Source organism: Nanorana parkeri, unplaced genomic scaffold (assembly GCF_000935625.1).
Source record: "Nanorana parkeri isolate BGI_ZX_2015 unplaced genomic scaffold, ASM93562v1 scaffold238, whole genome shotgun sequence".
In the NCBI taxonomy this organism is placed as follows: Eukaryota; Metazoa; Chordata; class Amphibia; order Anura; family Dicroglossidae; genus Nanorana; species Nanorana parkeri.
In genome coordinates, this window is record NW_017306506.1 from 771558 (window position 1) to 783731 (window position 12174).

A 12174-nucleotide genomic window follows, 5' to 3' on the forward strand; every position below is an offset into this window, starting at 1 on the left:
TATTGATCTTCCTCATTAACAGTGTAAAGCTACTTTAAGCAAGCTAGCTGCTCACAGGTCTCAGAGGACCTTAGCTGCGGGCTACTGGCAGGGGATGTATTAGTGGCAGTGCAGCAAGCTTACACCACTATAACCACCAAGACTTTGAAAACCTATTTTGTTGCTCCCTAAAATGATACAGTGTGTGGTTTTGTTTTTTTTAAAGACTTCAATTGGGAACTAAAAAGGAATCCAGGGCAGGCTTTTAAAAGTTACCAAAAGCACTAAAAACAACTGCAGTATTCTGTTTAAAAGCAACGGACGCATAACTTTTATTACATTGGATGCAATACCAGTTATATTGGAACACTCACACTGGCAAGGAACAGGTTAAAAATGGTACCTTGCTATACACTGCAAATGCAGCCATTTTGTGTTGGCTTAATTAATATCCAGTCAATCAATTAATAACTAGCGGCAGTAATGCAGCTTAGGGAAGCATCTATGAAACAGGACACACATGTAAAGAAAAACACCTGACGAATACATTAGTGTGCTGTGAAGATAGTCGACTGTATAACCCAGTATACAGAATAAAATAAAAAAGGTGCATTTTAACCAGTCAGTCTATAGTCTATGAAGCTGATTCATTTCTTAGTCAAGCTTCTTGCATTAATCTCCTTTAGTGCCTCGTTTTTCCGAAAGATATATGCATTGGGACAGCTCTGGGGATCTTCCAGGTATTCCAGCTGGGCAATGCCAGCAATACATGGGTCATGGTCTTTCAACATGTCTGGAAATATATGAGATTTCCTTTCCAAGCGGCTGGAACGTCGGACGGGTGTTAAAAATTTGTAACCCTGGAAGCTGGATTCTCCTTCCCTCAGCTGTAGTTTTCTCATCCTGGGCAAAAACAACAAAATCAGTTGATTATACAAAATGAGGACATATTAAAATTATTATTTTTTTAATGTAAATTATCCATACGGCACAGAAAATGTAACTTACAAATATGAGAATAAATGCTATATTTTAAAGTATATCTAAAGCCAAAAAAACATTTGACTCCCCATTTTAGAAAGAGCAGTGATCGTTGAGATCGCCATCTACGTTTGCCATCCTAAAAACTCACTGTGGAGATTTCCTCTCCTGTCCTGCAGTCTCAACAGGAAGCTACAGGATATCTTTTCCAATGTCAAGGAAATTCCCTCTTAAACAGTTGTCATAGAAACAAGTTCCCAATTGGAAGATTTCTCCTGCTCCTTTATTCCTGTTCTGGTGGCAACTCAAAAACTTGGGATTTTCCCTTTCTTTCCAGGGACATTGGTGATCAGGACAATTAGAGTGAATCTTCCTAATGGGGACATAAACAGCAATAAAAACCTAACATTCAACATCTTGTTCTACACTATTGCCACAAAATCAGTGTAGTAGGGTGCATGGCCAATGGTGGCACAAATCTAAAGCAGAACTAGCCAGCCCTCAGACACTATTAGAGGGGTCTTGATGTAGCAGCGTGCCTTCCATATAGATTTGCTGCAATATATACTAATACCTCTGTTTTTAAATTTATGGCTATATCTGCTTTACCAATAAAAACCCGACAGTGGTTCTAATTAGAGGTGCACCGAAATGGAAATTTTAAAACTGAAACGAAACCAAAATAAAAAAATTGTCAAGCTGATACCGAAAATGTTTATTTTTTTTTCAAATTTTTTTATATTTATTTATTTTTTACTTTTAGGGGCTTCAGGGAAATATTAGAGGTCTAAGCAGACCCCTGATATTTCCCTTTTAAAATAGAAAAAGAGATATGAGGACTTTGTGTCGCAATCTCTTTATCGGTGTCCCCCGTTATCAAATGTACAGGAATCCTCTGAGTGTTCCTGTTCATTCCTAACATGAGGACATGGTATGTTTACTATAACTACAACTATGAATGGACAGGAGGGGATGTAGATCACTCCCATTCATTCATAATTGAGGATATAGTACACATACCATATCCTCAATTATCAACAAGCACTCAGCGATCACTGAAAGCTGAGTGTTTGTACCTTGCTCTCCTCTCTGACACGCTGTCACAGGAGGCTGAGTGAGCGGTGTAGGGAGGAGAGCTCAGCCTCCTGTGACAGCGCTGTCTGTCTGCGCCCACACACCGCTCTGTCGGACTGTGACAGGATGCTGAGCTGTGTAGGAGGAGACGCCGGCCGCTCACAGCGCTATCCTCCCGCAGCGCTCGGCCGGCTGCCACAGTTTCTCTCCTCCCCGCTGGGACACAGAGCAGCGCCTAGCGGGGAGGAAAGAAAGCAGGGATACACCACCGAAACATATCGGCAGGAAAATGGCACTTTCAGCATTATGCCAAAAGTTCAATTTTCGGCCGATATGTTTCGGCGGCCGATACATCCCTAGTTCTAATCCCTCACTACTCTATGCAAATTACAAAAAAATGTTTTGCTTTTAGTTATACTTTAAAATCATTTTAGGCGATGACAAGTTCTACTACTAAACCACTTTAGGACCTTGCGTGTATACACATAATACGCCCCAAAAAGGTTTTAGGGTGTATAACCTATGCCTTGCTCCTCTCCCCTTACCATGATTACCGACAATTCTCAGATTTCAAAATGGTAAGAATATCTTAATAGTTTAAGGTCTATAGTCTGACCACAGGGGCACTTTAAGTGCCCTGCAAGTACAGAAAATGACATGCAAATCTGTTAGCTCTTAGCTCCTGTTGTGGGCGACAATACACCATTTTTTTAGGACCAGCCTTTTGCACAGCTGTTCCCATCAGATAAACCTTTCAGTCTGTGGGCAGATGGATGTGCGTTCGTTTACATCTGATGACCTTCAAATACATCTTGAGGATAATAAAAAAAAAAAAAACAAAAAAAAAAACATTCCGTTCATTCAGACCTAAACTTGGCGGATCAGAGGTGAAAGGATGTAATCAGATGCATGTCAGTTACAGTCACCTGCCTATAGACCCAACATGGATCAGTTTTTTCCTCCATCACAAGATGAAGGAAAAAACCTAAATAGGCATGAATGTCAAAAAAGTGACATCCATTCTGTACTGCTCAGATCAGCATGGAATCTTTGCGCGGATCCCTCGCTGATCGGAGCAGATGGGCACCCGTTAGAAAGGGACCTTAGTATTGTAAGCCCTGTCCAGTTTCCTATTGAGGAACTACTCAGACCCTCCCACTCTCCCATCACCACAAGATAAAGGCTAATCATTCTGTGGTACCAAGATAAGAACTGGGAGGGCCAATTAGCCTCCTTGGGACAACACAGAAAGGGACTGAATTTTTGACCTGATTAGCAGGTATGAAATGGACATAAAAAACACTTTCAAATGATATATTTAGCAGATTAAAATTTGATCAAATAGGAGCAGTTCATTGTTGGGGTTTACATACACTTTAAAGAGAATCTGTCACTTTGCCCAGCCCCGACAGGCCGCACCCACCTACCGGTACTCACCTGCGCAGCTCTTCCCACCTGCTCAATTCGTCCATCAGAGCCCTCAATTACCCAATACTAAAGAGCATGTGGCCATCTCCACTTAACCCTAGGAAGCAGTGCTTGTACCTGGGTGGCCAATCACAGGCACGAACACTGTCACGTGGGGTAGGACAGAAGGTCATGAACTCTGTGTAAGTTACAATAATAGACATGGAGCTTACACATGCATTAGACTTGGGGCTCAGACAGAAAAAGGGGGCAGCATGGAGAAGGCAAGTATTAGTGTGTGGGAAGGGTGACCTGCTAAGAAAATCTGTTATAAAGCAGTCTATGGGCCTGGCACTGAGCAGGCAGTATCTATGAGACCCTAATGTGGATTAGATTGATGATAATGCACAGATATTCACACCGTACACTCAAGGTACCTCCTGAACAGAAGGGAGAACTTACATTTGCAGATGAGGGGTTGTAGTGATGTTGAATCTAATAACGGACGATGTATCCTCTCCTTTTCCTGGAGAGCTCTGAGAGTTGGATGGTTTCTCAGGAGTGGACGGGCTCTTTGGTTCATATTTCATTGCTCGTCTTCTTCCCCTTTTCTTTTTCTCCTTCATAGCAGAATCCTCAGGTTCAAACTTTACTTCAGCCTTTAGCTCTTCAGCTTCAGCCTCTCCCTCACTCTCTTTCTTCTGGCTCTCTCCTGGAAATACAGCACCAGATCAATTACATATTACATGCTTATTCTGCATTAACTAAACTCAAAACTGGCACATATGGTGGGCACAATCTCCCGTTGGTTTTTTTACATCTCTCCAAGATGATTGTGCCAGGACTGCAATATCAGCCCATGCCTACAAGCCATTTATAATGGTATCACGGCCTTGGTAACCATTGAGACTGGGACAGAAATTAATGAGAAATCCATAATGTTAAAAAGGAGAACTATGAGGTGAGTGATTTACACTTATCCTCCTACTGTAGTTAGAGCCAACGTGTGACAATAAAACTGTCACAGATTGATTCTATATAGATCGGGAAGTAAGCAAACTTCCCAATCATCTCCCTGCAGACAGCGGTGACCGTCAGTCATCACTCCTATCAGGTTCCCCCCCCTCCTCCAGCACTGACTGAAGGAACACATTTGGGATGGGGCGGGCACAGCTGGCTCTGCTTCTAGATAGGCAGGGCCCCCTGTCAATTAGCCAACTGGGTGGATCTCGACAGTATTGTCAGGATCCGTCCCGGCTGCGGTGCTCTCAGTGCATAGCGGGCATAAGCTCGCTATATACTGAGCTTTGGGTCACAGGAGGGAGGTTAGTATACTGTATGTCCTCACGGGACCCTAAAGAGAACTATTGGATAAAAAGGTACCCCATAGCTGTCTTTTAAAGCGGTGATCAGAACTGGAATAAAAGGGTAAAATGGGAGGTACTTGTAACAGTTTTGTCTTTGCATATACTTTAAAAGTCACTGTATAAAATAAATATGATGCAGTATTAAAAAACACTTTAAAACTTACTTGCGTCTTCCCCGCGCGCTTCCGTCCGAAAACGTGAACATTCTTGAGCGGCCGCAAAGCATCTTGGGGCAGGCGCAGTTCACATTTTCGGCCGGGAGACGAGCAGAGACACAAGATAAGTCTATGGACGCGTGCACACGCATGCAGACACCGTGGGACAGGAAGTGCCATCAAGGACAGAGGAGTCATCGCTGGATCGGAGACCAGCAGCAGCGCTGGAGGGACAGATGAAAACAACAGGAAAGAAGAAGATCGGATTAAGAAACATCATTTAAGCCAAGTGCTTTAATTAACATTGGGGGGAGGGAAAACATTTTTTGACTTTGTCACTTTAATACTTACCTCTTCCTGCACTGTCGACTCTGCTGTATTCAAGAAATTAGCCTTCTGCTAGAACTATATTTCCCCATTAAAAGACCTGTATTGAGGATGTCAGAACTTCTAATCTGCATACTTGCTCCAAGTCAGTGACTTAGAAAGTACTGAAGCAATTGGATCTGCAAGGGGGTCATGAAACTGGCATTTCAAACACATTTACTTGAAAGGGTAAATGTAAATTACTAAACTCAGGAGTTAAATCTTAAAAATGCATTCAAGTACCTTCACTATTAACAAAAATGTATCTTATTTGTGCATCACTCAGCTGTATATCTTCAAATGATAGACTACAATCTCAATAAAAATTTGTAAACTAAACATGTGATTGTAGTCCATCACGGGAGTGAGCTAGGAATGGTGACTACTTTACAACACACAGGGACCATGGGGAACAAAAGTAGCAACCCTCCAGAAGGAAGGACAGTGTCGGCACCAATTCAGAGATGATTTGAGGATCTACAGCCGAGTGATACACAAATAAGATACATTTTTGTTAATAGTTGGGGCACTTGAATGCATTTTTAAGGTTTAACTCTAAGTTTAGTGTCACTTTAAGACCACAACAGAGACTCTAAAGTGGAGTTTAGTGTGTTTCCAACAGCTAAGAAGCACCTTCTGTTTGTCTACATTAGAAAGCTGTCAGGCTGCCAAGTCTCTGCTGCCATAGTAAAAGCAGGCAGGTGGAGTTGTGACATCTGTGCCTCTGTTGTGAAATTTAAATATGAATTTCTCAATAATCCTTAGAGCTACAGAGGTCAGGGAGTGAATGTTTTAGTGTTTTTACAGATTGTTTGGAATACGTAAATACTTTAATCTGCATAGTCTTGGTATTGGTTTACACACGAAATTAAATACCTGGTGTACGGAGATAAATGTGCCCCTACAGATCATTGTCTGCAGCCTTGGCAACACAAATAAAACCCGCTAATAATCCAAAGACTACATACCAGGCTCAGTCTTCAAATGTTCCAATGTATTTGCAAGAATGGCTCTCAGCTCTTCCAGAGGCTGCAGAAAGTCAAAACATGGGAGAAGGGAGGAGTTAGTCATCTACTAAGAAACATTTAGGCCTTATTCACACAGCTAAGTGTTGGCCCGTACAGATCCGTGAGGCATGCACGGCCGTATCGGGCCATTCCCGGGAAGGACAGGTGCTGCGTGTGATTGTACGCAGCAGCCTGTTCTTCTCTATGGTAGTATGTGGCCGTATGCTGACCTGAGCTGCACATCAGCACGGGTGTCCGTACTCGTACGCAGAGAGGATGGATCCTGTCTGCATACGAGTACAGACACCCGCACCGATGTTCAGCTCGGGTGAGCGTACGGCCACATACTACCATAGAGAAGAACAGGCTGCTGCACAGAATCACACGCAGCCCCTGTCCTTCCCGGGAATGGCCCGATACGGCCCGTGCATGCTGCACGGATCTGTACGGGCTGAATGTGCGAATGAGGCCTTAGAGTAGTAAAAAGGAAGGGGGGAAAAAAAAAAGGGGAGAATAATCGTCTTTAATTCTATTATGCATCAGGATGTTGACAGCAACCCAGATTTGCATGATCTGGCAAATTTAGGAGCCCGAAAGACAAGAAGCTGGTAGATGTGTGTTGATGGATTACATGCTGAAGATGCTACATATAGAATTTTTCCAGTACTGTTCAGGCTAGCTTCAAACTGATACACAGGCTTAAGTAACCATTATTCGATTGCTGGGAGGGCCACAGCTATCTCAACATGCAACATGAGTGGAGATCAACTTTAAAGCAAACTTATGCCAATAAGGAGAAGAAAAAATAGTTACATGGAGTGATGGCCATAAAAACACACAATAGAGGTGGATCTCATCCAGACCACAGACAGTCAATCCGCAGAGCCAGGAAGGCTTGTTAGACCATTCCAGGATCACAAAATCTACCAAGTGATCTTCTAGAGTTCTTCTTACCTGTGCCCCAGCTGCCACTGCCTTCTCACACACTTCAATTACTTTATATGGCTGGCCTTCTCTCTGTTCAAGATGTGCCAGACATTCCCAGTATCTGGAAAGTTTTTCTGCTTCTGGGATATTCTCAATTTGCTTTTCCAGTATGGATAGGATTTCTTCCTTTGGAATACCCTGATACCAGAATAAAAAAAAAATATGTTTATTTTTCAGCAACACCAATCACAAAATGTTTCTGTAATCCTATCAGTGAGTAACTGCTTGTTACTACGGTCTGCATTATTTTCTTGTCACCCATGGTCCCTTCACTGCCGCCTGCTCTATAATTATACCCATGATCAGCCATGGGACCAGGGGATTGGAGACAAGCATTACTATAAACCAGGCTGCTCAGGAGGGCCTTTGAACAAAAAGGTGCACAAGAGTACAGCTGCTCTAACAGCTGTGGCCATTAATCACATTTTAATTTTTTCCCTGCTCTGGTTTTGATAGAAAAGCCTTGAAAAGGCTTTGGGATCTTTTGTATCCCAAATACATATACAGGCGTTGGTGCGTAGAATGGATTGAATCTATGGATACCTCATCAATTAACTTCTGGCATTCTCCAAAGATCTGGTTGACTTTCAGAGTGAACCATTCCTGTTCATCTTCTTCTGCCATGGTTGCCCAGAACAGCTGGCGAGGTTCTTTAGGTTCGTTTTTGATCACTGGTTCATCCTTTTGTTCCTTAAATGTAGAAAGTAGGGCCACAGATGATGGGGGCCTTTTCATTACCTTTCCTTTGGATGCCCTCCATTCTGCTAGACGAGCCCTGAATAACAAAAAGCAGTCTTATCAATCCAAATTACATCCAAATGCTGCCCAGCCTCTAGTTCCCCCATTATCTGCACACAGCTCAGATTTGATTTAAATATTTAATATAAGAGGAGCAACATTCTTATTGGCAGCTAGCCAGTGAGATTCTGATTTATTTTTAGTAGACAATGACAATTTATGTATCACACATCAAGTCTTATACATTAAAAATATTGTATATATGTTGGACGACAACCAAGCTCTACACTGAGTGCCAAAAATTATTATGATCTAGACCAGGGGCGCCCACAATTTTTCGTCTGGAGATCTACTTTTCAAATGACGAGCTCAATGAGATCTACCAATGAAAAAACACCTGCATTCAGGGGCGGGAGGGGATGTGGCAGTGCATTGAAGACAATGACACCGCAGCCAGGCCCCTCGCCCACAGTGCGATCGCCTGCACCCGGAACCCAGGCACATTAGTGCCTGCGTTCCAGTCCAGCTCGATCCGCAAAAATGCTGCAAGCACTATTTTTTCAGATCACACTGGACCGGAATGCAGGCACTAATGTGCCTGCGTTCCGGGTGGGGGCGATCACACTGTGGGCGAGGGGGCATGCCTGCGTCCCTGAACGCAGGAAGTCGGCCGGTTTACATTCCAGTGCGTCCTAGAGGCCCTGGCGTCTTATCCCCTCGTGGTGCTTGTGTGGCCGACGTTGCACATGGGGAGAGGTGTCCCGAGAGTGATTGTTCATTTATAACTGGGGACACATAGTACTACGTGTCCTCAGTTATTTACAAACAAGTTTTTGTCCTGCACAGGGGACCGGTACACATGACTGATATGTACCGATCCTCTGCTGCTCGGCCACGCACACGGGGGCTCAGCTTCTCCCATGGATCCCCCATGCCCTCCCCGGCAGAGGGGAAATGGCGGAGCCGCTGTCACAGAACTAAGGCCGAGCGGTGAGGGGAGAGAGAGGCGCCGGCTGTCAGATACAGACCGAGCATCTCTCTCTCTCCTCACTGCTCGGCATTAGTTCTGCGACAGCGGCTCCGTCCTCCCGCGCCGCCGGTTCCTTCACTTCTTCTCGGATCCCCACTGCATACATATGGGGAGAGCAGTGGGGATCCAGAGAAGCCCCACCAGCGGGAGGAGAGAACATTGCGATCTACCAGTGATCACTGCATGATCGACTGGTAGATCGCGATCGACCTTATGGGCACCCCTGATCTAGACCCTCAATTATTGATTAGACAAGGCAGTACATTATGAACAAGTCTACTGCCCAAAAATAGACCTGAAAGGCTTTCAGTGCTGTACGGTGATCACATAGTCTGTCAAGTAATCAAATATTTAGAATCTCTACTAAGGGGAACAAGATGATTTTAAGGGGGCAGGATGAGTGGGTATGATATACCCACACAAGAGAAAAAAAAAAAAAAAGTGTTATATTCATCTGATTTTTTTTTTTTTAAATCTGGGAACTGGAGCGAAAACTATGCTTAGTTACTGGTCAGCTCCCTGCAGATGGACAAACTTTCTGTGTAGGTGGGATGGAGCATTATCTATAGGTCATCTAGCACAAACAAAAGCAGGTTTTTCTTGTAGCAGGCCCATACATTGTTCAAATTCGTACAGTGTGTGCCTCTGTTGGCACCCTTTCATCCCTTGATCAGCTGATCGAAGGAGCCGGTTGGAAAATCTTTGATCGATCAGAGGCGGCAGCCAATGAGCTGCCCACTCTGGTCAGGTATTCTGACAGGTGCCGTCAGCCGCTGTATGTAAACAGCGGGTATTCCTCGACAAGCAGTGTGTGTTGGAGGAATCGGGTCTATTTTTTCCATTCAGCACGTGGGTTGAACGAAAAAAAATAAAAAAAATAGATCAGTGTATGGCCAGCTTAAGGCTGTATGTGTGTGGAGGCCAGACCCTTCCCTCTACCCAAATTAGGAGTAAGCTCTTCCTCTTATGAAGAACTGCCCATATAATTCCACTGTCAAATGCAAACATTAAGTGGGCAGTAGAATTTCTTGACTTGGTAGAAAAATCTGAAAACGTGGCGTTACCAATTGCAGCCAAACTAAGATTTTTGTTTTTTAACTGATCAAACCTCCGTAAATATAAATAATTATTATTATACAGGATTTATATAGCTCCAATAGTTTGCGCATCGCTTTACAATATAGGGCAGACATTACAGTTACAATACAATTCAAGGCAAGATGGTGAGGGCCCTGCCCCTGAGGGCTTACAATCTAAAATCCAATCAGCTGCTCTAGGTTACCCTTACTATTGTTCTTTACACTGCCTTGTGAATAAGTGAACATTTTTTTTTTTAAATGGGACTACTGACAATTAAATTTACAGTATAAAAAACCCCAACATACTTGCGTTCTTCTGCCGATTCATTCGCTCTTGGGTATTTGCCAACAACGGATGGCTGCTGGTGACTTGGCAAGCTGCCTACAGGGCCAACTGTTTCCCTTTTCTTGCTCTGCATTCCAGCTAAGTAAACCCCCTGCTGCACGTTTGCTCCCAGCGACTTCTTGTGGTTAAATACATGTGTGGTTCTTCTCACGGTCACATGGTCAACTCTGCTCTTGGTAACTGTAGTATTGGATGCCTTTGATGCGACTGTTGGGATGACATGCGTAGCTCTTCTCATGGTCTCAGGTTGGGCTTTCCTCTTTATGGTCACTCTAGCGGATGTCTTGACTTGTGATGTCACTGGTGGTGCTAGCGGCTTTTTTGGTGGAACTTGCGTCTTCAGTTTTATGTCATTGACAGAAGATGGCCTAACCATTGGCTTCCTGGTAGCAGATATATTTGGCTTGGTTGCTGCAGTTTGCTTAATGGTTTTACACTCAGGGACAGAACTTTTATTGTCTGCTGTTTCAGAGGGCTTCCTAAAAGAATTAATCTTGGACTGCACAATTTTGCCACGATAAGCTCCAAGAACAGGCTTAACTGCCGGCGGCTTCTCTTCTGCTTTAGCAGATTCCTCTTTTTGCTTTACATTCTTTAGCTGTCTTTCCTTTAGCGTTTTTGTTTTTAAAAAAGACTGGCTAAAAGTCAGACTTTTGCCTTCTTTATTTACATCTTGTCATGTGTTTTCTTTAAAAAAAAAAGTCCCCCTGTTGCCACATAATGGCTAGTATGCATAGCATATTATCTCATTCTAGCATTTTAGCAGATTTACGTGCCAGAGCGATCCCCTCCAGCTGACACTCAGATACAAGGATGCAAGAGAGAATATATTCATCCCTTCTCTTCTGTCGTATTAAGCCTGCATGTCAGTATTTTTAATTTTCACTTAACTTCCACTTTAAGGGGACAGTATAACATGGAAGATTGGGGTAGGAGGAGATCTCATACCAGGTTCCTGGACATCAGGAAGACCTTTTGAGGGATCAAGCCCTGTCCCCCTACCTGAACAGAATCAGTTTTGGATGGAGATGTTATTAGAAAAACAGATTCTAATCAACATAAGGGAGTTTCCTCTACTGAATGTGTTCCTCTCCTCATAACCTTAAACACTTACCATTTTTGGCTCCTTCACTACCACTGTTGCAGTCCTTTTCTGAGGCACTCTATTGGACTTCTCCATTAAAGGATACCTTTAAGAAAGAACACAGAGAGCCCTTTAAAGTAAACGTCCATGTAAAAAAAAACCAAAAAAAAAACCAACACACATAAAATTTTTAAATCATATCTACTTATTAACAAAAATGTATCTTATTTGTGTATCGCTCCGCTGTAGGTCCTCAAATCATCTCTGACACTGTCCTTCCTTCCGGAGGGTGGCTGCTTTTGTTCCACATGATCCCTGTGTGTGTTGTAAAGTAACCACTGCTCCAAGCTCACTCCCGTGATGGACTGCAATCTCCATACAAATTAGTAAACTAAACAGGAGATTGTAGTCCATCACGAGAAGATAAAAAAAAGGAGAACTATGGGGTTAGGGGTTTTCCCCATAGTTCTCCTTAGGGTAACGGGAGGACACAAACTAGTGTCCTCCCGTCCCCCTAGGCTCAGTATACCGCGAGCTGTAGCTCGCGGTATACTGAGACGCCGGAGTATACCGC

At 43.5% G+C, this 12174-nt stretch overlaps 1 protein-coding gene across 1 annotated transcript; it reads right to left on the bottom strand.

Annotated features, from left to right (window-relative positions):
* Nucleotides 1-507: 507 nt before the first annotated feature.
* Nucleotides 508-11479, bottom strand: CKAP2 (cytoskeleton associated protein 2). The gene is made up of 8 exons (XM_018556448.1): nt 11465-11479; nt 11289-11361; nt 10477-11188; nt 7867-8098; nt 7291-7461; nt 6298-6358; nt 3904-4153; nt 508-882 (listed from the first exon to the last, which is right to left on the bottom strand). Exons 1-8 carry the CDS (start codon nt 11477-11479, stop codon nt 627-629), a joined length of 1770 nt encoding a protein of 589 aa, XP_018411950.1. The 3' UTR covers nt 508-626.
* Nucleotides 11480-12174: the final 695 nt, after the last annotated feature.